We start from the raw sequence: 25,426 nt of genomic DNA, 5'->3' as shown, positions 1-25,426 counted from the left end.
GGTTTTATGTGGCTTCGGTTCATGTCATGGAGACCTGACTAATTAGCTCTGGATCTGCTGTTGAAGACGCTGAGTGAAGCTCAGAGGGGAACCCAAGTCTGGTTCATGTTTGTCTCCTTTTGCTCCTTTCCGATGGATCAAGAGTCCCATCATGTTTTTTTTTGTACAACACTGGAGGGCCAGAGATTTTCTCAAAGCTTCGTAGCCAGCTCACTCACACTGCCAGCAGTGGGGAATTGACTCAGTAAAAAATACTGCCTCAACCCAGGAGTCTGGAAAAGAATATTGTGTGAACTTGTTGACTGAGTTCGTGTTATAATTCAGCTGTTTTGGCGCTCTGTTTTAAATGGCTATTAATGCTAATTCTGTTCAACTTCTGGGGGACAACCTTCTGCTTCAGTCAATGCCTTCACAACTAAGAAATGAATACGGCTAAGATTCTATGATATGCAAAAATAATGTAGAATATAAAAGCTAAATAATGGGATTAAAAACAGAAAATAAAACATTTAAATTATCTAAACAATATAATATACAGTAATAAAAAGGAAATGGCATAATGTATAATATAATCACAAAAATATAAGTCATGTGGCAAAAGCGTTGAATTAAGCATACTAGTCAAAATACTAAATCAAAGTACTAGAAAAGATGTTGCTTCTTCATCATCTTCTTTTGTCATTTCCCTTCTATTGTGGCCACATCAAGTTTGAAGTTTGGAGGTTTGGAGACTTTTGTCCACCAACTGTTGTAATAACAGCTGGGATTGATGCTCTCACACACACGTTGGCCCTGCACATTTGTCCACTTGGATTTGGGAACTCTGATCTGATCAGAACATGAGGTGGAGGTTAATAGACACATATTGTTGTCTTGACCTTACCAATGTTGTGGCACTCGGTAATAACATATTAGTCATAATAATATAATACACCTCAAGATTTGTGTTCACCCACCCGTGTGTGCCAGACTGAACCATGCGGGACAAACAATCCAGCTCAAATAGAAAGGTCCCTCACACTCCTCCCTGCTGAAGCACCAGACATATTTCATCTCCCAATTGGAAGCGGCTGTTTGTAGTTTTGTCTTTGTTGTAGTTGGCGCTTTGATTGCACCCACTGGTTTCATGAGTCTTTCCCCGGAGTTTCTTTTGCTTTATCGGCTCAGGAGTGCACAGTTGGGAAAGGCCAACTCAGCATAGATTGTGCTGATCAGGTCATTCAATTTGGCAAGGCCACCTCCTTCTCTTTGTCTTCGCTGATTCACTCTCTTGAATCTCTCCGCCAATCAGCCGTCTTTGCTGCGACTGCACTCACACACGTGTCCTCTTTGTTTAGAAGTAGAACTAATCTTGCCGGTGAATGAAATGAGCTGCTTTGGCTACTGATACTAATCTTACAGCGGCTGTTCTAATATCAGCTGTTGAATGACAGGAGAGGGGCCTTCCTCCTCCTCCTCTTCCTCTCTCTTATCACACTGACTGTTGATCAACCCGGGATGGTCTGTGTAACCGTCTTTGTGTCTCCCTTCACTTAAGCGTCCCTTCCAAGAAGATGCCGGTGACGCTTTGAAACACCTGGAATATGTAAGACCCCTGTCCTCTCCACACTACCAGTTAGCTTGTGTGCTTCTCTGTATATCTGTGACCGAAAAGTTCCACGTCTGGATTGTTCAAGTTGCTGCCTTTTCCTTGTGAGTCCAAGGTTGAGTAGTCCGTGTGTGTGTGTGTGCGTGAGTGTTTGTGTTAGTTAGTCTTCGGATTATTAGCAGTGTGTCTGCTGCTTCCCGAAAAATGTTGTAAAATGATTTTTTTTTAAAAGTAGAAGAAAAAGAAGCCCGGAAAAAATAAATAATAGCGTGGAAAAATAAATAAAATACAAAACTGAGAAGATAATGCGATGGTTAAAACCATAAAATAATTGAAAGTATTAAAATGTAAAAATATGGAATGTGAAAGTTGCAATCAAAAGAGATATAATTAAACATTGAAATTTGAAAAAATGAATCACAGATAGCTGCTAACCTGAAACACATCATTAGGAGAGGGAATTAAATACATTGTTAAAATGACCAGGTCAAAAGAACTTATGCCATGTGAATTAAAATAGACTTAATGTAGAATAATATATTCTCATTATATACAGTCTTTCTAAAATAAAAAAAAATACAAAATAAAAGCTCAATAAAAATGCATTGTTATTTAAAGGCGTTGAAATTATTTTTTATTTTTAAATACATTTAAACAATTATTCATTTATCTTCTTAAAGAATGAGCATAATACTGAAATTTTAAAGACAAGAATAGACAATAATAAATTTTAAAAAATCTGTACATGATTCATGCTCTATCTTGATAATAATATATTTGAAATGGTGACATTCATGAAGAAATAAAACAATAAAATAGTCAGGGACTACAGTATATAATATAAGGCATAAAGGCAAATAAATCTACTTAAACTAAGTAAAAGTATGCATTGCTGTTACAACAAAATTGTCAAATAAAATCAGAGATCATAATTGGAAGAGTTAAAATATGACCATAGAAATACGAGAAATTCTACCATTTATTTTATAAAGTAGTGTCAGTAAAGGATTTCCAGCTGTGGTCAGAAGTCCCTGATGGATGTGTTTCCATCCGGCGTTGGATGAGCGATGTGAAAAAGAGTGTGTGAAAGGCAGCATGAGTGAATCATGGCTTTGCTTGTTCATACCCGCCAGCTGAAAAAGTCACACCTTAGTGATTGAAAAATGGCTCGATGACCTCACAGGTTTGAGGCCGGCTCAATTCCTCGCCCCCTCCTCACCGACACAACGCCACATTCACCAGTCGGGCGCAACATAACTGAGGCTGACAACACACTCAGCTGAAAGAGCAGGAGGGAGGGGCCACTTCCAGCCGACCTGTTGAGTGGGGTCCGAACTTGGGGTTGGCAGTGATGTTCAGGGGCCGGCATTAGGAGACTTTTTTTGTTTTTTCAACGTTCTGAAGTCTGTAAACTGACAGAGTTGCAGCAGGTCGTCGTGAGACATTCAGAGAGAAGTTTGGAGGATTACTGAACTGTTGATTGAATCTTTGTGGGATCTTTTGTTTGCTTCTCGTGCGCTTAGGTCCTGGAGGAGATTTCCTGCTACTCAGAGAACCACGAAGCTAAAGAACTCAGGAGGATACTGACCCAACCACATTTCATGGTGAGTGAAAAACTGTTTCTTGCTGCAACATATCTACTCATACAGTTTGTTTTCATTGTCTCTCAAAGAAGCTGATTCGTTGTAATGAAGTTAATCCACGAGTTGTTTTATCAACTGTCTTATCTGTGAGCGTTTCATTCATGCATGAAGCTGCCGACGATACGGGAGCTGATGACAGCAATTATAATGGAATTACTACTGTAATAAGAGAAATCTAAATCTTGTTCGGTTTTATATATATATATATATTTTAGGGGTGGGATTCGAGTAAAAAAATAATCTTATTAATTGGAGAATTTGTGATGAATTAATCTCAATTAATCGCAGTTTAATGGCATAAGAATATTTGCCACAAGAAGCCACATTTTTCAATGTGAATGAATTTGATATATAACTGACCCATACATGCATTTAAACAACAAAATATTGTTTGTTTTGCATCAGTTTGACAATAGCACAATAAATCACGATGGTGGCTATATTCAAGTTTTTATATCACCTTATTTAAACGAAAGCTCTTTTGATGTCTTGAAAATATTTGCATAAGAATTTCAATGTTATAAGAATTTCAAGTACATTCAGAGCAGTGGAAACCCTGACCATTGTGTAGTGAAAAACCTCCCTGACCAAAAGCAAACGGATGCTTTTGTTTGCTTTTGTTCAGGGATTCCTCCATGTTTGTTGTTGTTGTTATCATCCTAGCTGCCACGTGTCTTGTGCATCAGTGTGATCAGTGGACCAGGAACTCCTGCACTTACAAAGGTTCCCTGTTGTCTGGAGAGCAAACTGTTCAATTAAATTAATTTTGTGTTGTTATATTTTTGTGTTGTTATATATATATATATATATATATATATATATATATACAGAAGCTTTAAATGTGAGGGTCATGTTTTAGCCATTTGAGTTTATCTGAAGTCGTTTCTTTGTAGCGTCCTTTTGAGTTTAAGCTCCTTTCATCTAATCTACACGCTACAATATAGCTGCAAACCGATACCCAAGGTCGCCGCGGTTCTCGATCACACTTGCTTCAGCTGCAAGTTCAGTTCTTGCAAGCGCTCAAGTCATGATTTCCAACTGAATCAAAGCATCCGAGGTTAATCTGTTTAAAGGGGAAAGTCGCTCAAATGTCATCAGCCTCCGCCGCTAATCCCGTCACATTAGCGTGGACGATTTCTCCCTCTGATCAATGAGCCGCTCGCTATCAAAATGACACGCTAATGGAGAGGAGGCGAGGGAGACAAAGGGAGTGATAGCACTGTGGCGACGAGGAGGAAAGTAATCCATCTGAAGACGGGACGGGGTGGAGCAGCAGGAGGAGGTCAGGAAGGCAGAGCTGTGCTGGAGCGACGTGAAACTACCAAAGAGGTCTGAGATGTAGCCGCCACATTCCCAAGACTGAGCCTGTCAAACAGGCTGGTGTGAAGCTTGGTAAACCAAGTTATCTGAATTCACCAACAAGACCAAACGAAGTCGTCATTGCGTCCCCTTATAACCACAGTAGCGGGAAGTTCAAAGGTGGCACAAGCTCTACTCCATATTCTGAACTCTTTTCTCAAATTGTGGGTTCAAACTGGACTTGCAACAAGTTAGTGACCTCTGAACTATTGGCACAAATGAGGGGTTGTTGGATAATAATTAACAAGGTGGCAAAATATTTATTTTCTAAAAACACTATCAGTATCAGTTCCAAGGACATTTATTTTATGAGCTCAATATGATGTATGATGTAGTGGCCCCAGCACACTAAAAAGGTTGTGGGTTTGGGTACACCTTGAGCAAGAGAACCAGCCCCTATTGTTATAAATATGAATAATGTAATAGCTCATGCAGGTTTATAGGTTGAGGAAGCCATACCCCAGTCACCAGTCTGCCTTTCCCTGGTAGCTTGTGGTGGAGTGAATTTAGGGCAGGATGGTGGAAGAGTTGCACATTTTTTGGCCAAACTAGACCCTTTTATGCGATTATTTTCGTGACAACATGAAAGAGATTTTTACGATGTGCGCCCTTTCTTCTGGCTTGAGGCCCTGGACCACAAAATGTGGGGCGCATGTGCCCATGGGAGGGGAAATGTTGGGTAAATGAAGACATCCACTTAGCTTAAAGAGTCCAGCATTTACTGTAAAATGGGAGGGATGGTCGATTTAAAGTTTGATATAATTTCAATTGTTTCTTTGTTTGGTGGGGGTGGGGGTGCCATACAACTCAAAATAGGTGTGGTTTTCTTTTTAAATTCTGCTCACTGTTAAGCGAAACTGTGATCACTGCTCATCATCTTCCTCTGGAGTGTGACGTGAATTCAGTGTAAAGTGGTTTCAAGTCTTATGGTGACAGGTCAGTCCTTGAGGAAGAGGCTTGCTGTCATTGAAACATACGTTTATGGGGAGTTTTAATAAGGTGTTGGAAAATAGGAATAATATTCAAACATTATGTAGCTCCCTTTATTATAGAGACATCTGCATGATCAATAGTGCACGATGTATGTTTCACGCATGACAGCGTAAACCATTTTTAAAGAGCCTGTACTTCCTGTCGTGACAGCCCTCTCTTGTTTCAACCCTTTCTCTTTCACTATTTTTATCTTTCCCTCTCTGTTGTTTTCACCACTGTCTGCTCTTGTTCTCCCTGGACATTCTCACACTCTTGTCCGCCACGCGGAGGGGACAGGTTAATCCCCCTGACCTCGTCCTCATTAGACTACAGTCACACACAACCTGAACTTCCTTGGTGCCTGCGAACATGAAGTTTGTTTTGGGTCTGATGCCGTGTGACAGGAGAGGTGGAGTTGCTGCCGCCTCCTTCAGCTCTTCGTATCCTGAGTGTGTGTGAGAGCCTGGGATTCAGCTGAGACAGTTGTGAGTTTAAGTCTATGCATTCAGCTGTCATCCGCTTGAAAGGGGGTGCAGTTTTTTCTGGGTTTTTTTCTTGAGTAAAACATGACTGTGGAAGGCTGTTATGATAACATATGTAATAATAATAAGCTATCTTCCCACTCGCTCTTGTATCACCGGCTAATGCTGCCACAGCAAAACACACTCAGTTTAAAACGTTGCCAGAACTAGAACTATTATTAGGTTGGTGATGTGTATGAAGTGTATGTAAAATCACCTAAAAAAACGTAGCATTTTCATCAGTGTAGTCGGTCGAGTACTTTTCCTGAAGAGTTAATGACGATACTTGAGCTGGAGATTTTTCTGAGCAGGCTTGTAGATGGTGAGAGGATTCTCCGTCTTTGATGGCTCTCCTTTTAAGTTTCGAAGCATCTTGTTCGAGTGCCAGTCAAGTCCCTCTCTAGCTGTCGGGAAAGACCGGAGGCTCCACACAACCATCAGATGTGACACTTCTGCTCAGACTGATGAAGCAGATGAAACGCTTGAACACCTTCAACTACAACATCTTGGAGCTGCAGGCAAACTCTTTAGAGGAGAGGGGCTCTCTGGACCAAGTGTGTGTGATATTACTGAGCACTCATGCACTTGAATAAAGCTTGCGACACTAACGGACTTATACGTTTTATATATTCAATGTGCTCAAAATATAATGGAATATCATGAATATGCTTAAGTGCTGGTGTTGTCTGGTGGGTATCTGTACTTTCTGTGTTTCAGTGTTCAGTCAGCAATATTTTGTATGTTGTTGATGCATCCACGTTTTGCCTCACTGTCCAGAAGTCAAAGGTCATTTTTGACCTTTCATTTGTGACCTCCAGGCGCTGCTGCAGGCCCACGACGTGGTGGCTCACGAGGTTTACAGCGACGAGGCCCTGAGAGTGACCCCTCCTCCCACGTCGCCCTACCTGAACGGAGACTCGCCGGAAAGCACCAACGGAGACATGGACCTGGAGAACGTCACCCGGGTCCGCCTGGTTCAGTTCCAGAAGAATACGGACGAGCCAATGGTATGCTGCCACGCTTGGCCAATTCGCTTCGATGCGTTCACTGACACTCGGTTCTGATCCGGTCTGCAGGGCATCACGCTGAAGATGAACGACTCCAACCACTGCATCGTGGCGCGGATCATGCACGGCGGCATGATCCACAGACAGGGTACAGTCCGCTGCTTTCACCTTGTGTTTTTATTGTAAAGTTAAGTAATAATAATGTATCAGATGTTCTGGAGTTAGTGGAGGTAGGAAGGAGGTGAGGAAGATGAAAAGAAATATATGAAGCATAGTGGGAGGGATAATGAAATGGGTACAGCAAGAGTGGCTGGGTGGAAGAAATTAGTTTGGGAAGGAATCACGAAGAAATGAATTATATAAAAGGAGTGGGGCCAATTAGTAGAAGGCGAGGAAGAAATGAAGAAACATGAGAAGTGCTCTTACAAGAGAGGAAAGGAGCGCATGAGGAACCTGGTGGAAGTACCAGTAAAGGACGAAAAGAAAGAAAAAATATGGAATGAAAAGTAAGAACGCAGTAATAAAAGGCAGTAATAAAATGAGGGAAAGAAAAGAGGGAAAGCTAGAGACGGAAGGGCGGAAGGAATGTAGAGGAACAGAGGGAGAAAGGAGGATTGCAAAGGGCTGAATGAGAAGAGATGGGAGGAGAAGAGTGAAGGTGTTAACCGATATATTGGAATGGGAAAGAAGCAGGGTTGGATCTAGAGCCTGGAAGGGAGTATTGAGCGGTTAAAAAGTGAGGAGTGAGATGTGATAGATAGTCTAAAGGAAGGAGGAGAGGAAGGAACAACTGATGAAATTGTAGAAGCAGAGAAAATTGGAGGACATGAAAGAAGCCAGCAAGAGAGGAGTGACAGGTGGAGAGGTTTGATGAGACTTTATCGGAATGAAGGAGTTTGTGAGACGAGCCAACATCTGCGGCTCATTTAATGAAGCCTCCACTGACTTGGCAGCGCGAGCTGGACCCTCGTGTGTGTCTGCTCGTGAAAGAATAAAGCGTGGCGTCCTGCCCCTCCTCACTTCCCTCCTCTGACTATAGGAACGCTGCACGTGGGAGATGAAATCCGGGAGATCAACGGCATCAGCGTGGCCAACCAGACCGTGGAGCAGCTGCAGAAGATGCTGGTGAGAAGAGCAGGCCGGGACTCTGACTGCTGCTCACCGCAGCCACGCTCTCATGACGTGTGTGTGTGTGTGCGTGTCTTTGTCTGCAGAGAGAGATGAGAGGGAGCATCACCTTTAAGATAGTGCCAAGTTACAGATCACAGGGCTCCTCGTGTGAGGTAAGGTCTCTTCCTCCACCTCCTCCTCCTCTTCTTCTTCTTCTTCTTCTTCTTCCTCAGATCTGGTTACTAACTGCTCGCTGTGCAGCCTGTAACCTAATATGCCCTCTGCGTGTGTGTGTGTGTGAGCGTGTGTTTTTGCTGGAGCTGATAATCAGCACACCAATTTCACAACCAAGATACCGGAACCTCCCTGTGCTCCTCTTCCTCCTGCTCCCACAATGAGACACACCCCAATATGTGACCCCGGCCCTGCTCCTGTCCCCCTGCACACAGCAGGAACACCCTAGATAGCACACACACACACACAACACAACAAACGTCAGAGGTTGCGGTAACTCTGGAAATAGTATAACAGAGGAAAATTGTCAACACTTTCTTTGTAATGTCTCGCTGTTGGTTATTTCAATGTTAGCTTGACATTAGTCTTTTAAAATATATTGTTTACATGTTACCAATGACACTTATGTATTTTATAGTTTATATAAGTTTCTTTTTTAAGTCCTTTTTTCTACATTTTTGCATCATTATTTTTCCTTCTTTTTCCATTAGTCTTTTACTTGTTGTAATTTTTCAAAATGTCTTTTTAATATTGATATTTTTTGCTACTTCAGTTTTCCTTTCTCCAAGATGTTTTTTAACGTTATTTACAAAATAAAATGTTTCAAATATTTTTACAAATCTCAGATTAAAAAGATCAGTGAGAAATATGTTGTTCATTCCTCTTAACCGTTTACTGTTTATTTGTCATGTCGTAGCGTCGCAGTAAACACGTCTCACGGCACTTTGTCGCCTCCCTGCGGTGAGATCCGCAGCTGCAGGTTGACAATGACGTCATTTGTTAAACCTGGAGCTGTCAGTGCGGGTCGCTCATGAGTTCCATCTCACCAGCCGCGTGCTCGTGGACATGTGTGACGCTACATGAGTGTGTGTCGCTGACCTGTGTGTCTTATTTCAGAGAGAATCCCCCAACACCTCCAGGCAGTCCCCTGCCAATGGGCACTCCAGCATTAACAGTTCTATCTTGGTAAGGATCCCCCGCCCCTCACTTCCCCGCCACCTCACGTCTCACTTACAGCAGTTGTTTGTCATGTCGAGTGTTCGACCTTTCATAAGTGTGGCTCCGCCCAGACCGCGCCCCCGCCCGAGCCGACCGCCCCTGTGTCCGATATCTCAGTTAGCAAATTGGTGTGCCTCCTCATGCCTGGTGCGTGCCCTGCTGCTTTGCTGACAGAAATCATTTTGAGAGAAACTAATCGGTTGCTATGAGTTGGAGTTGAACCCGCGACCGTGCTGATGCTGCAGCTGCTGGCTTCGTGCTTTGGCCTTGGCTCCACAGAGTCTTTGGGATGGTTTCACCGTGCCGTGCATGTGACTGCTGAACGTTCTGACCGGCTTCCTCTTAACCTTTCTCTCTGCCTCATGATCACCTGTGTCCACAGGACCTGCCGTCCACCATCCAGCCCAAAGGCAGACAGGTGAATGAACACGCTCATGTCATCTTCACTAGTTTCCCCTCCAGTCAGACTCACAGCGTGACTGGTTTTGGCCCCTGCTCACACTCTGAAGTGAAGAGATGAGAGTAGGCTGTTGGTAGCCAGCAGGATTTAGAGTGCTAGATGAAGAAGAAGGAGGAAAAAATCCCAAAGTGCGTTCAAGATAAATGAAATTTCAAATAAACAGCAACTAAATAAATACAAGGTAATGGTCCTTTTTAACAAGGACCAGCCAGTTAAGCGTTATTGCGTGTTTGGATCCAATTCAAAACACATTTAGTCCGGAATGTTGCACAGAATGAGCTGCAGCTGTTCATGGAAGTTAGAAAGTTCAGTCATGGTCTTTGTCGAGATGTTTGGTGAGTCAAGTTTTATTTGGTTTCTTGATACTTCCAGGTCATGTAAGGTTTTTTTTTTTTTTTCTTTTTTTTTTTTTTATTTAGTTTAGTTTTATTAGTTAATTGTAAAGCATTTTTCTTCAATTTGTTTCAAAACAAATTGTTTCATTCAATTAAATACATCATTTTTTTAAAGTTATTTATCTCATAAATGACCTTTTTTCAGATCAAAGCCCAGACCCTGAAAATATGTCAATTATTATTATTATTATTATTATTATAAATGTAAATATAAATGAGAATACATGTAAACGTCCATACACAGTGGAAAGAGATTCTTGCACGTGCACATTCTGAAACAATATACAACCCTTGTAAACACGTTGGTGTGTGTGACCAGCTGGTTTGTCTTCACCACAAGCTCCTGTTTGTCTCAGCATTATGAACAAGTCCAGCAGCCTCCTCCCCAACACTGTTTGTCTCTCGGCCCGTCCCATCTGGGGCCCCCTCCTCCACCTCACCCTTGATCATCTTCTCCATCTTCTCATCTGGAATGACCCTCACTGTGTTTGTGACTAATAGCTTAGGCACTGCTCAACCCTCACCTGGTGTCACAGTTCAGTACCAGCTCACAGAACAGACTGAACCCCCATGTTCCCAAATCTCTCCACCCCTCCCCAAGCGCTCTGTTTAGTCATTCAAAGCTGCATGATGTGTGTGATGCTCTCAAATCCTAGATTGAGTCCAGACCTCCAATCAAGGATAAAATGTCAGTGAAGGTAAGAGACAGCGCCCCCTGCCCCCCCCCCCACAAAAAGCCCCACTCGTCCTGAATACTTTGTCCATCTCACTGTGTCACGTTGAGGAGTTAAAACGGGACTCTGCGGTGTAGTTTGGGTCTGGTAAACCGGGAAGTTTTAGTGGTTCCTCAGAGCTGAACCTCACCACAGTTCTGACACATCCTTCACCGTCTTTATTTCTCACACCACGGACCTGCCTGCTGACCCTCCTGCGCTGGTTCAAATGTCCCCCCGCCGTTTCCAGATCTACGTGAGGGCTCAGTTCGAGTACGACCCATCCAAAGACGAGCTCATCCCCTGCAAGGAGGCCGGGATCCGCTTCCGCGTGGGCGACATCATCCAGATCATCTCCAAGGACGACCACAACTGGTGGCAAGGCAAGCTGGAGAACACCAAGAACGCCACGGCGGGACTCATCCCTTCACCCGAGCTGCAGGAGTGGTGAGGAGGACGGCCGCAGCCGCGGGGCTGCGAAGCAGCGGCTGCTCACCTGTGTGTGTGTTGCAGGAGGGTGGCGTGCATCGCCATGGAGAAGACCAAGCAGGAGCAACAAGCCAGCTGCACCTGGTTTGGCAAGAAGAAGAAGCAGTATAAAGACAAGTATTTGGCCAAGCACAACGCAGGTACGACAGCCACGCACGCTGCTGCATGAGCACGCACACACACCACGTGCATGCGCACACCTCTTATCTTCACACGCATGTCGACTTGCTGCAGCAGAAGCCGGACGTCAGCCAGGAACTCTGCAGTTAAAATAAACCCGCTCATTGATTCTAGCTGCAGAGTCTGAAGTGACTCGCTGGCGCTGCTGTGAGGGGTTCAGCGAGTGCTCAGATATCAGCAGCATGTGGCTGCCAGTGTGACTGTGGTGGTAGGGTTGGGGGGGGGCGTGGCCACTCGCAAGGTCTCACGTGTGTGCAACCAGAGAGGTCAGCACTTCTGAAGACGCAGGCTGCAGTCATTTACGTGAAGTGCTTGTACACTCAGCAGCAGGCCATGAGGCTTCACCTCAGACCAGAGCACTTGCTTGTTTGTCGTGTTGCCCAGATCAACTCGTGCTGGTCTGGAAACTACTTTTAAACAAGAGCTCCCACATGGAACCACGATCAGTTATCTGTGTACCTCTACTTTTACTCTTAACTACCCCTTGCTTTCAGCATCTGCCACGCATACTTTTGCTGCTACCACGTCCACTTTATTTATTTATTTCAAATTATACTCTAACAACTACTACTTGTACTCTTTAAACAGAGTTTTACACTCCTTTCATATCAATTCTGTAATTTAACTACGATAACTACTACTTTTCCTGTTACCGCTATACAATGCTTTTATGACAAGAACTACTCTTTCTGCTCTTCAATTAAACTACTACTATACATCTCCTTTGCTTTCACTGCTTCTACTACTTTCACTGTGGTTGTGACTGAATGACTATTCCTGCTGACAAGAAAAAAGTATATTTAAACTTGAACTACTTCCTGTAGTCTGCTTTAATTCCTCCTACTCAGAATGTACAACTTTCCTAGTCGCCTGTGAGTGAGAGGCCATGACTCAGCTTTTCGTTTCAGGGAGTGTGAGGAATTTGACTGTAGCTGTGTGGCGTTGATGTGTGTTTGGTTCGTCCATCATGAGCATGTTGCTGTGCATGTCTCCATGTCACCAGCTCTGCCTTCATGGTTTCTACACCATGACATCTTGAACTGCCTGATGGAGTTTGGGACTCTTGATAGCATCATGCCTTCCTTCCTTCTACACCGACGTCTGGGTGTTGTGTCTTTTTCCCCTCAGTTTTTGGAATTCTGTGCCGCTGGTGCACATTTTTCCAGACGTCATACCTGCTGAGACAGTTGTGTTCCACTTTCCTCCCCAGATGTTATTTTGCTGCATCTTAAGTTCACATGATTTTACATTTAAATGACTGAGAGCTGTGCATAATTGGGCTTTTTAAGATATAAACAAATGACTTTATTGAATTAGTGTTTATTTCAACTTTGTTTTCCTCACATATAATGAGCAGAAATGAGGATTTAATGTGTAGAGCTGTGCAGGTCTGGAAATGCAAGTTTGTGTTTTTATGTTTGTGTGTGTTCACTGAAGTGTGACAGTGTGACAAACCTCCTGCGCCGCCGATGCTGCATGTAAACGCGATGACATCACCAGATGACAACCAGTTGTTGTGATGAGCAACAACAGTGGCTTTGTGTGTGTGCGCACAGTTATATTTTGTGTTGTTGTTCTCGGCTCTTGTAACTGAACCATGTTATGACCCCTCCTGTTCATCTCTCTCGCTTCTCTACTGAACGACTTCTGTGCATGTAAGTAACAACAGTGGCAGCTTCTGCTCGCTCTACTTGACTCTGACCTCTCTCTCTCTCTATTGTGTGTCTGAGGGCACGGTGACGCTACTGTTGGAGTTATATTTCTGCAGACAGCGCAGATTTTTAATGAAAAATCGAACCACAAAATGCAACTTTTTCAGTCTTAGCTTTAGCTGCTCAACATGTCACTCAAACCACCTTTGGATTTCGTTGTCAACAATCCATTACGGCACGACTCAGCAGTGTTCTGAGTAGTTTGAGCAGACGGTTAGCAGCCAGTAACTGTTTAGCCGTTGCTCCAACAGTGACGCAGCCCTGCCCCAACACTTCCTTCCTCCTGCTTCTGTTTCAATGTCTCCTCTAGAAGAACCCAGTCCCTGCAGTTTTTCATTTCTGTTGATGAGCACAACAGAAAGCTCTCTGAAAACTACTGAGTGTTGTAGATGTGGTGTGTCTCCACCAGCCTGTTAGCCGACTACTGGTCAAATAGAATAGACTAGTCTGCCACGTCACCCGCAGCTCCCCAAAGCAAAACCAAACCCAGCGACGTGTGGGTGCTGCTCGGACCCTTCGGGCTCTTTGATGCGATGTACGGTCTTTCTTGGTGCCACTTCACACTGAAGTGTGTCAGTGCCAGTCTTAAGGTTGGAGCGTTGAAGAAATGCTGTGACTCCATTTAAGTCAAGTATATATTTCAAATGAATTAATGCTGAGTCATGGATGCTTGCCATGACTCACCGTGAGTCAAATATTTGCAGAGTCACTCATGCCTTCTTTCCTGCTGCGACGTACAGGTGCTTAGTAATTTACATGTATATATATTATTGTTGTTATTGTTATTATTACTATTGTTTTTATTGACTACCTGGTGAAGCCTAGTCTGACCAGATCATTTCAAGTGCCCAATGATACTGAGGAATCTTTTCAGTCACTGTTTTCATTGTCACATTTTCTCAACAAGTTATTACAAAGTAATAATTGCTGACTCAACCTTGATCTTGAATCCCTGTATCACTGATAGCAGGATCAGTCAGACTCGAGGATTCGCTGAGTCATCATGTTTTCCTGGCTACTACCCGCTCTTTCACAATTTCAAACGTAAGCCTTGTCTTTACCCATAATCCGCTGCCTCAGTGCACTGATCAACGATGAGTCGGCAAATTTAGTTTGCCCACTTGCAGTACTGACTCACCTACTGTTAAATGCTGAGTCATGTTCCCATCCACACAAAGCACAGATCAGAACAACGGGAGCCAGGATTGTTTTTCCCACACTGTAGTGGCATCACTGCCTCCCGATCCTCCCTAGACTTGTCGACGTCTCTGTTTGTTTACGATTTGTGGCTCTCGCCTGCTCTCTGACGCCGCTTCTCTCTCTGGGACTTCAGTGTTCGACCAACTAGATCTGGTCACGTATGAAGAGGTGGTGAAGCTTCCGGCCTTCAAGAGGAAAACACTGGTTCTGTTGGGTGAGTCGCAACAAATACAAACAATGACCTCATCTCTGAAGCTAGTTTAGTACTAGCTAGTCCTTTGAATGTTGTCTGTTTACCTTCTCACAAAAGTTTCTTCCTTTTTATTGAACTGATATTGCGGTCTCTGTTTCTAAACACCTGCCTTGTGCTGCATGCCTGTGCGTAGGTGCTCACGGCGTGGGCAGGAGACACATCAAGAACACCCTGATCACCAAACACCCGGACAGATTCGCCTACCCCATCCCACGTAAGCACGTGGAAGTTCCTCCGCTGGCCTGCAGAGCGCGCCGCGCTCACTTCCTGTCTCCCCTCAGACACCACCAGGCCTCCCAAGAAGGATGAGGAGAACGGGAAGAACTACTACTTTGTCTCCCACGACCAGATGATGCAGGACATCAGCAACAACGAGTACCTGGAGTACGGCAGCCACGAAGACGCCATGTACGGGACCAGACTGGAGACCATCCGCAAGATCCACCAGCAGGGCCTGGTGTCCATCCTGGACGTGGAGCCTCAGGTCTGGAGGGACAAGTCTGGCCCCAGAGAGCTTGCTTTTTAGTTCAAAACTACTGCTCCATTTCAGGCGCTGAAGGTGCTGCGGACGGCAGAGTACGCCCCCTATGTAGTATTTATCGCCGCTCCCACAATCACGCCAGGCATCGACGAGGTATGACTGCATTGATTTTACTCCACATCTGCACTGTGCTGCTTTTTATTTTTTTGTTCAACTTAAATATTCAATTAACATTTTTTTCTCTGTGTAATTTTCTGTAACTTTACGTCTGTGTGTGCGTTAAAATTTTGAAAACCATTGTTTACATTATAATTTCACTTTAAAAAGTTTTAGAAAATTTTCATTTACTTTTTTAAAAAAAAACAAACAATGAAATTCACTTTTTTAATTTTTAAAAAATTAAATGATTAATGTGACGTTGTAAAGACACTGCATGTTAGCGTGGTCAGTGTCACTCTCCCTCCTGCATGTGGACCCTCCTCCTGTCTCCCATTATTATTATGACTCTCATCTGCATGCCTTTTTCTGTCTTTGGCCTCAAGACACCCCGATGGTGTCGAACGCTGCCAGTAAGTAAACGTTCCCATGACACGCGTGTCCTGTCCACTCCTCTTGAGTTGTGTCGCCCAGGGGTTCTTAACCTTTTTCATCTCGGGGCCCACAATTCCCCGAACAAATGGGTTTGTGACTCTTGATTTCATTTGTGATATATTTAATCTACTGACACTTAGACTGAAACCTTGTGAAGTGACATGAAACCATGTGATCATCGCAAAGATATTTGTCATGGAAAAGTCCAACCAGCAGCAGAATCATGTTCATCAAATTTACTAAAGAAAAAAGGGAAAAAAAATACACTTGATGCAAACTGTTGAGAAAATTGGAAAAAACTGAATACAATTCTGAATTAAATAAATATGATAAAACCATGACTAAATATCATAAAATAAAAATAATATTTTATTCTCCAAAGAAGATATAAGTGAAGTATAAATAAAAGTATCGACATAAAATGTTCTAATTCAATTTCAAAACTGCTTCAACAAGTTTTTACTGCTTTTACTGGGGCGGCATCACTTTATCATTTTTTTCTTTTCAAGAACTTCTCCATAGTTGGTCACAGATTTGCGGCTGTCGAGTCAATTCAGTGACACACTGCTGCCACCATACGTGGCTAATGTATTAGGTGTAAAACAAGAAAACTTTTAGCGGCCCTCTAGAAGGCTCTCGCGGCCAAACTATGGGCCCCGACCCTATGGTTAAGAACCAGTGGTGTACCACCGTGATCGTGCTCCTCCCTCAGTCATTGTGCTAGTAGCAGTTTCCCCAACGGCTCGACTTCTCCAGCCTGTGTCCTGGTGACTGTAACACTTCGGAAGAGGCCTACAAAACGGAGAGTTTTGTGGGTTATGTGGGGGTTTCAGGGTTGTTGGCTATTCAGCCCCACAGTGTCGCTCTCTGAGCTCCTCTCTCTGCTCGCCCCCCGCCCCCTGCAGGACGAGTCTCTACAGCGGCTGCAGAAGGAGTCGGAGATCCTGCAGAAGACCTACGCCCACTACTTCGACCAGACCATCATCAACAATGAAATCGATGAAACCATCCGGCATCTGGAGGAGGCCATGGACCTGGTCTGCTCCACCAGCCAGTGGGTGCCGGTCTCGTGGGTCTACTGAGGACTCTCACCGCCCGTTTCCTCCCTCGCTCCACTCCTCTCCCTCCGTCGGTGACGCGGACTAAGATTTGAATCAGGTGGAACTCAACCGCAACATTCCCCCTCAGCAGCCAGTGGGACTTGTGCTCTCTCAGACAACCTAGTCATAGTGTTGTTGTATTAAAAAACAAAAAAAAAGATGAAAACTGAATATTGTCATGTCTGTGCTAGCTCGCTAGGAGGCGACATTTTCGTAGATGTTTGATTTAAAGAGACAGTACAGTCCATTCATCTGTGTCGTAAGGAACGTAAGCACACGGACGCTCTGCGGAGATCATGACATCCCTCCTTATTTATTCATCTCTTCTCTCCCCCCAACTGGTTTGCACCCTCTCATCTCGGCGGGAACCGTCCGGGGACGGCGTGTTTCTTTAGATGAAAAATTGAGGTGATCGTGCATGTGGACCTTTGCAAGCTTCCACGCTGTCAGTCCGTCAGTGTTCCTCGTGTCGCGCCGAAAACAGTGAAATAATTCCCATAAAGGAGTCGAGACAACAACAGGGACACCTATGCACATCCCTCACATTTCGGGTGACATTTCTAATCGACAGATTTGTACAAGATCAACGTGTAGTGAGATGTGTTTGTAAAAACATAAATAAAAGTCTTGATTTTTTTTTTTCTTTTTTTATTCGCTTTGGTGTTTTATGTCCGGAAGAGATTTTCAAACTGAGTCGTCTCACGCCAACCTCTGCCCGTATCGGTTTTACTGACTGTCAAGATAAGAAAAAAATTGCATTGTTAAATTGGTTGTGTCAAGATAAAAAAAAAATAATAATAAAGTCACGATAGCTAAAATGAATTATCGTGAGAAAATACAAATATAAATTGGTTGTCACAAGATAATCATTTTCATGAGTAAAATAATGTTTGTTACAGCAGGATAACACAATAACATGAAAAATAATATATATATATAATAATAATATAATAATATTTACATCAAAGAGAAAACCATCCTTGTTAGGTTGAGATAAGTTATGATGAGATAACTGCGTCTAAAACTAAATAAATCCATGGCAGCGCTCGGTTTACATGTGGAAATAATTTGGCTTAGAAAAGTTCCTTTTCTTTTTATATATGACAGAAGGGTTCAGGCTGGTAAAAGAAGGACGATGTCTGCTGGAGAGCCTCATGGAAATGGGTCAGCCTGAGATGAGAAAGCTGACTGGGATTGTGGCGTTGTCTTTGGTTGGGTTGTGTGAAGCTCTTTCACTAAACTTCACTAAAAACAACAACCAGAGACCGTCTGGATCCTTTTGTTTTCAGTTATTGACCCACATCTGAGTTCCACTTAAAGAACGGGTTACCTCAGTTTGACCTAGATGTGCAGTGAATTTCCCAAACTCAGCCGGCGAAAACAGGTGATCAGACCTCAGCTGACCTGCTGCCTTTTAACGTTTCAATCAGAGCGAGTGTGCGATTAGACAGCGGCGCCGCGTTGCCTGTTGTGTAACCTCATACCATTAACAAGAGAGAGCACACGCAGGCCCGGTCAAGTCGGGATGACCGAGGCTTTTCAAAAAGACCTGTGGTGGGAATCAAAACAACAGAAGGGAAGTTGAAAGTTCAGGGCAGTTTTTCAATCATGTTGCGAACAGGAGACACTTTCGGGGTCCCCTACCAGGTGGGCACGTCTGGAACTCAGTGAGGCTGATAAAGAAGCTTGTATGGAGTTCCTTGCTGGCGTGTGTTGGAGAACATGAGTGGTGGATCTGATGCCGGGAGCTGGACATGTGAGTTCATGGAGCCTGGAAGCTAAGCTAAAGTGTCCCATTTGCCGCAGACTGATCCAAAAATGCAGATCCATCGGATCAGTCAGAACATGAACCAAGAAACTGAGAAGAATCTGAGGGACATTGAAGACACTGTGAACCTGGTGTTGTTCAATGCTTTAAGGCGGCGCATCTTTCGGTTCATGTGCCACAATATTGCCGATATCTGACCATATGGATATTTGACAAATGAACTTTTGACCACTGAACCTTTGAGCCTTTGCTAACAATTGTCATCAACTTTCAGTCATCGAAGTCAGTGCCAGAAAGGCTCAGCTGATAGTAGAAAGAGTCGAAACTACTGTTCCCAAACACACCTGCCTGAGGATGTCGTCGTCTGGGCAGTTGACTGCAGAGATGCATCGCATGAGGCGGAGATAAACCATGTTCAATGACACACTGAACACAGACAAAGTAGTCATCAGAATGGTACCTTTTAAAGGGAGTTTTGGTGAGATAGTGGTCAGTACTCCGAGCAAGAAAAGTGTCGCTGACCTCTGCCGGCAATGTCGTGAAGAATTAGCAACAAGAACTGCCCTGCTTCCTTCTGCAGCCTTCTGCAAGTCGGACAGCAATTGGAGCCACCTCAGCACCTGGGCAGCACCACCAAACCAGCGCTGACCCCTGAATATGACCTTGCAGCAGCCGCCTTTCGGCGACACAATGAGTCAAAATATGTAAAGCAGAGGGTGTAACGGCAGCGGAGGGCGTTTATCTACGGTGCTGATGGGATGGCGGAGATGAGTTGTCTTAGTGCAAAACCTAATCCCACATTAGAGGGTCACAGTGTGCACAGATTAACTGGAGTTCACCAGCGAAGTGGGTCGACTTCTGGGGCATCTCTGAAATGATCCCGCACGCCTGGACGTCCAACCATATATATAGCCACTTTATTTATAAAAAAATAAATCATGTGACAGACCTTAATAACCCGACGTTTCAGTCAAACGCGAAAGCTAAACCTTCCCCCGTCGACGACCTCGCATATGGCGCTCACACCCCGCTCAGATCCGTCCATAGGCGACCGGGGTGTGTACAAGGTCCGTCCATTACGGCGTCACATTCACCAGCAGCGGCGCATCAAAGCCGCGTAAGAAGATTAATGCATTTATGGGGAAGCTGCAAACCCGACATTTCCAGTTGGATGGGAAACCAGCAGGGCGGACATCTGCTCGACAGATCGACACGGGAGCGCTCGTCTCCGCCAGCGTGACACGTGAGAATGTAAATAGAAATACTCATATTGGACAATGACATCATAAGAATTCAGCATGATGTAACAATGGGGTCACAGAAGAGCCACAGCCTGAAATCCACGACAGACACGACGGGACGTTTGGCGAGAGCGTTTCATGAGAAAACTAAAAGGAAGCTAGCGAAACTAGCAGCTCTGGTGTGCATCACTCATCCTTCAATATACATATATGGAACAGAAAATGATCAATTAAAAGTTAAAAAGCTAGTTAAACGACAACCCTTCGACAGAGTTCAGTGACTTAAGCTATTCCACAACATGCTAACAGCCACATGTTTCCTTCAGCTTCGTTGTTTAATCTTTGCAGGTAACGGAATATGTTTGGTTGTTGGTCAGAACCAGGATTATAACTAGAGTTCGCTCGTAGCTTGGCAGCAGTGCGCCACACCTCTGTTGCCAAAACGCACCCATTCATATACCATCACCGTCCACAAGCGCCGATGTTCAAGCGTCAAACTTTGTTGACGTCGACGAGATGTTGAATCAAATGAAATTTCAGGGAAAATATTTCCATCGTGTGGCCCAGATATTACGTTGTCGTTTTGACAGAAATATGTGGAAAAAAGTGAAATCACTCAAAGTGCACTCTGGTAGCTCTTCACCTTCACATCATCTGAGGTTCAGTTCCTAAACTCACGTACTACAAACCGTGGAAGCAGAAGAATGGTTCCATCTCTTCTGTACTGCAGTCACTTTAAAGCTTCTGTCCAAAATATACACAGAACAGCAATAATATTATGAGCACGTGGACACACAGCGATGGAGGACGGTGGTCTGAGCAACAGTACGCAACAGAAGCACCTATAGTCATTGTCGCCTGAGACCCACTGGCCTCCGCTTTCCCAGGAAGCCCTTTGAGTCAGGAAAGAATCATCTCCGTGACAAGTGGTGTCCGAAGTGGTATAGTAACTGCAGGCTGTTCCAATGTCAAGGATCCTGCCAATTGATTCCTACACCAGGATTTGAACCTTCAACTTTTGTCGGCCAAAAATAATCGAGAAGAGCGGGCAAAGAAAACAGAAAGAAAAAACTCTCCCCAATGGGAGAAAGCGCCGAGTTTGTCAGATCCGTCTCGGGTCTTCAAAATGTCTCACTTGTTCACGAGGACCAGGAGCCACATCACCATCAAGCACAAGAGCAAGTGGGATTTGGGGATTTGTTGCGCTCCAGCTAGCAGCTGCCCCTCTGGCTCCGCTAGCGTCCCGTTGCGAAGGCTGTCAGTCCCGTTCCCCAGCTCCTCCCTCAGCTCCTGCTGTAGCAGTTTGGAGATCAGACTGTTGAAGCGGTTCTCCGTTGTGCTGAGGATCTCGGAGGAGACGGTGGTCAGGTTGAGTTCCCCCGGGTCCACGCAGGTGCCATTTACTTTGGTGAACACCACCGCGCTGAGATCCATGCCTGCCACAGAAGACGGGGAAGCGCACGGGATGTCCCGCACCAGGTTGTAGGACTCCATCCAGTCCTTCAGCCACTCCATGGCGCAGTCGCATTCCCAGGGGTTTTTGAAGAGGTAGAGGCGGCCCAGGAAGTAGATGGGCTGGAACACCGGCAAGGGGAGCGTGGTGAGGTTGTTGCTGTTCAGATGCAGCGTGATCAGGCTGGTCAGGTTCTCAAAGGTCCCCTCCTCAATGTTCAGCAGCTGGTTCCGGTCCAGGTACAAGATCTCCAGCTCCGTCAAGTCGCTGAACCAGGTCTTGGACACGTTGGTCAGCTGGTTGCCTCCCAGGTTGAGCATCTTGAGGCGGCTCAGACCCTTGAAGGCGAGCCGGGGCAGGTCCGACAGAAGGTTGTCGTTGAGGTAGAAGTTCTCCAAACGCACCAGGTCCTGGAAGGCCTGGTCATGGATCACATTGATGCGGTTCTCCTGGAGGTTCAGGTACCTGAAAGAGGTTGATGATGAAGTCAGTGAGAGTCCACCATGTGATACCACCAAACCTGAGTAGTTCGTCTCTAAAGTGGACGATTCGTAAGTCGTACTTTGATAACTCAAACGTTTTTCCATTGAATATTATCCACGGATCATGCACAGGAAGATGAAGCAGAAATTCCACCTCTGAGCTTCACCAACAGGAAACAATCTCCTGGCTAGATGCTTTGTTTCACGTGGAACATGAGGCAGAAATGTCCGGCGCATTGTCCCATTTCTGACCTGTCAATGACGCATCACATTTTGGTCCTGTATTTGCTACAAACCCTGAACGTTCTCCAGCAGGGGGAGAATAACAACTCGTAGCTGCTCCGGTTGCCATGCTGGCTGTGACTCCACTCGGTTACCTAGAGGAGTATTCCTTGTGTGGGTCGACTTACTTGAGGCTCCCGAGCCCCAGCAGCGAGTTGTAGGCCACCGCCTCGATCTTGTTCCGCTCCAGGTAGATGTGGGTCAGGTTCTCCATGCCCCGGATGGCCCCCGGGATCCTGCGGAAGTTGTTCTGGAAGCAGAGCAGCTCCTTCAGAGCCGTCTGCTCGATGAAGATCCGGTCCGGGATGTTGAAGAGGTTGCAGTCGGACAGGTCCAGGCGCACCAGCTTCTTCAGGCCAGTGAAGGTCCGAGTGTGAAGGTAGCTGATGTACTCGTTGTGCGCCATCTTCAGCTCCACCAAGTTAGAGAGACCCTGAGAGACGGGACGGTCAGTTTCACTGAAGACTCATGAAGACGAAGAAGGAAGCTCAGGATCAGACCTTGAAGGCTCCGGGTGTGATGAAGGAGATGTTGTTGTGGTCCAGGGACAGGGACTTGAGGGAGGGCAGGGTGCCGAAGGCTCGCTCCGACAGGAACTTGAGGCGGTTCTTGTCCAGGTTGATGGCCGAGGCCTCGCAGGGGAACTCCCTGGGCAGCTCGGCCAGGCTGGAGCGGTCGCACAGGACGCTGCAGCTCTTCTCCTGAGTGCAGGAGCAGGAGGGGGGGCAGGCCCGGACGCAGGCCCACCGGGCCAGAGACCCGGCCGCCGGCAGCAGACACAGCAGGGACACTGTGAGGAGGACAAGACAGCAGCGGGGATGTTCACTTTCCTTAGTTGCTGTCCATGACATTGCAAAGACGAAAGTGAATGTGTCCAAACATTACAGAGGATTTGAACCAAAGTATCAACTTACTTATGTGTATGTATATATATATATATATATATATTCAGAATGTCATATATACACAAAGAATAAGAGACTGTGTCTGAGCATTCAAGAGTATTTGCTTGAGGTTCAGAAAATCAATCAAAAAACAGATTTCATTATTTCATTTGAAAAAAGAAGTTTAAAACCAGATTTGAAGGACAAGATTTTCAATGTTTTTTGATGACGTCCTGATAGACATCATTGTCAATTAAAAGGTTGGCTATAGATGATAAACGTAGTCTCACAAAACAATTGAAAAATACAAATGAATTTAACTCCCAGAAATAAATGCCACTGTACAAATCTGAAAAATATGAATCGTATTCTTATTGTTTTTATATGTATGAATAAAAAAATGGGGGGAAAAAACTATAAATCAGAAACATAGATTTAAAAAAAAGTACAAAAACAACCTCATCCTTAAAAATATATAAAAAAAATAAGGCACAGGCACATTACATAAAATAAAAAAGGATTGCAAAAAAGCAACATAAAAATGTGTTAGAACGTTTAGAAGTTCAAGAATATAAATGCAAGAGATTTAAAGCAGAAAAAAAGTTTGGAAAATATTTTTTTCACTCAACTTGTCAACTTGAATTTTTCATCAAACCATCACAAGGACGACGCACTTCAGATACCAAAGTTGGAAAGGTGAACGTCCGTTCAGGATTGACCAGTGTATTTGCCAGTCAATCTGCTGTGCTCTCAAACAGACACACCACACGTGGCGGGGATGACGTCAGCGTCTCACTCTTGCAAGTGATCTCAACTATTCCCCTGGACAGAGATCAGGAGCGTTTCCTGATGTTTGTTACCGGCAGATTTTATATAGCGAGGTCGATGGAGAGGAACGTTAAAACAGAGCCAGACTCTTTGTAGCTCAGCTCAGGACAAACTATCCATGGAGTTTTTCCTTCACTCTCCGAGCCCAGATTTTCCCGTCCAAGGTGAAATGGTTTCCCTGTGGCGCTGCTGATGTGATGGAGCCAGAGATTAGCCCCAACAATGGCCATTGTCTGGGAGTTTGGACCTTTTAGCTTGATCACCGAACGGATTGTCTGAAACAGACTTCCTCACCCACAGACTTGACCCAGAGGCAGAGAGAAGGAGAGAGACTGACCAGTGAACGTGATGACCGCCATGACTGTGGTCACTCATCCGGGACACTCCAGGATTAACGGAGATCTGGAACACAAAACCCAGCAGAACTGGTCACGGCAGCCGCAAGTGGAGGACGACGTCTTCACCTGTGGACGCCTCCTCGCCGCTGCCTCCATGTGGGTCCTCGGTCCTCCTCCAGATATCACCGCTGGCATCCATCCTGCTCGCGGCCCTCCAGCCTGGACACTGAGCCCCACCTCCAGCACCAGTGTGCTCTGCACTTGTTGGTGCCACTTCGCCCTCCTCCCATTTCATTACTCATTTCATAAACACACACATGAAAATCCATCTCTTAATGGCTCCAAATCCCCTGAACGTGGATGGAGTGATGTGCGGAGGGAGGGAGGGAGGGATGATGGGGGACATTTGGTGGGATTACACAAGAAGCCGTGGGATCACAGCGGTAACTCACACACTCTGGCAGTGAGGAGCATGAAGTTGGGTGGAAGATATCAGAAGCAGATGTTGACGTGGATTAGAGGATGAGCAGATCAGCAGTGGTGTGATCCTGCTGATCGATTGTGTCCTCATACAGGAGGTGTTGCACGTGTCTGATCATCACCTGCAATCTGTGTGTGTGTGTACCTGGTTTAGACAGTACTTGTGAGGACCAATATTTGAAATCACAGATGTTTTGCTTTGTGGGAACATTTTTGCCGGTCCCCACAAGGTCAAGCTTCAATTTGAGGATTAAAACTTCAAAATAACTGGGTCACTATATTGGGTTTCAGTTTGTTTCAGTTAAGTTTTGCCATGTGTTTTGGATGGTTAGGATTAGTTTGAGAGGCTGGGGAAAGGGTTATGTCATTCAGATGTCCCCCGCAAAGATGGCGGTACAAGACGTGTGTACTTGTTTATCCACCCGTGTGGAGACCGATTCTTGACAAAACACTTTCCTAGGAAGACCTTGTGTCTTCATGGGGACCATTTGGCTGGACCCCACAAGGTTAAGCCTGAATTTGAAGGTGAAAATAACTGGGTCATAACTGGGCTTAAGTTTGGTTCAGACTCCTGGTTAAGGTGTTTCAGATTGTTATGGGTGAGAGGTCCTCAGAAGGACGGAGATACAAGTGTGTGTGAGCGTGTTTACACTGCCTTGTTGG

General features: G+C 45.0%; 2 protein-coding genes across 16 annotated transcripts in view; one reads left to right on the top strand and one right to left on the bottom strand.

Moving 5' to 3' along the window:
- The window catches only part of caska (calcium/calmodulin-dependent serine protein kinase a), a 75,773-nt gene extending 57,932 nt beyond the window's left edge, over positions 1–17,841 (top strand). For 2 of the 14 annotated variants that reach the window (XM_053877333.1, XM_053877331.1), the window contains 14 exons: positions 3,112–3,192; positions 6,902–7,090; positions 7,160–7,238; positions 8,130–8,215; positions 8,305–8,373; positions 9,332–9,400; positions 9,816–9,851; positions 11,252–11,448; positions 11,515–11,630; positions 14,716–14,796; positions 14,969–15,049; positions 15,117–15,319; positions 15,386–15,469; positions 16,813–17,834. In XM_053877333.1, the coding sequence (XP_053733308.1) occupies positions 3,112–3,192; positions 6,902–7,090; positions 7,160–7,238; positions 8,130–8,215; positions 8,305–8,373; positions 9,332–9,400; positions 9,816–9,851; positions 11,252–11,448; positions 11,515–11,630; positions 14,716–14,796; positions 14,969–15,049; positions 15,117–15,319; positions 15,386–15,469; positions 16,813–16,989 (1,548 nt within the window). In that variant the 3' untranslated portion in view covers positions 16,990–17,834. Of the gene's footprint in view, positions 1–1,537; positions 1,586–3,111; positions 3,193–6,901; positions 7,091–7,159; positions 7,239–8,129; positions 8,216–8,304; positions 8,374–9,331; positions 9,401–9,815; positions 9,852–10,944; positions 10,987–11,251; positions 11,449–11,514; positions 11,631–14,715; positions 14,797–14,968; positions 15,050–15,116; positions 15,320–15,385; positions 15,470–15,858; positions 15,886–16,812 lie in introns of all 14 variants that reach the window. The other 12 variants (XM_053877324.1, XM_053877323.1, XM_053877328.1 and 9 more) reach the window with 12 other exon arrangements.
- Positions 17,842–19,653: 1,812 nt separating this feature from the next.
- Positions 19,654–24,550, bottom strand: nyx (nyctalopin). 2 transcript variants are annotated; one of them, XM_053877339.1, is made up of 5 exons: positions 24,410–24,550; positions 24,283–24,347; positions 22,734–23,023; positions 22,362–22,666; positions 19,654–21,934 (listed from the first exon to the last, which is right to left on the bottom strand). In XM_053877339.1, the coding sequence occupies exons 2-5, from the start codon at positions 24,302–24,304 to the stop codon at positions 21,148–21,150; spliced, it is 1,404 nt and encodes a 467-aa protein (XP_053733314.1). In that variant the 5' UTR covers positions 24,305–24,347; positions 24,410–24,550; the 3' UTR covers positions 19,654–21,147. The 2 variants fall into 2 exon arrangements, with proteins under 2 accessions (XP_053733314.1, XP_053733313.1); XM_053877338.1 differs by having other exon boundaries at positions 24,283–24,420.
- Between the last annotated feature and the right edge of the window lie 876 nt (positions 24,551–25,426).

Source organism: Synchiropus splendidus, chromosome 10, assembly GCF_027744825.2.
Source record: "Synchiropus splendidus isolate RoL2022-P1 chromosome 10, RoL_Sspl_1.0, whole genome shotgun sequence".
Classification (NCBI taxonomy): domain Eukaryota; kingdom Metazoa; phylum Chordata; class Actinopteri; order Syngnathiformes; family Callionymidae; genus Synchiropus; species Synchiropus splendidus.
This window is presented reverse-complemented; position numbering and strand designations above follow the sequence as displayed.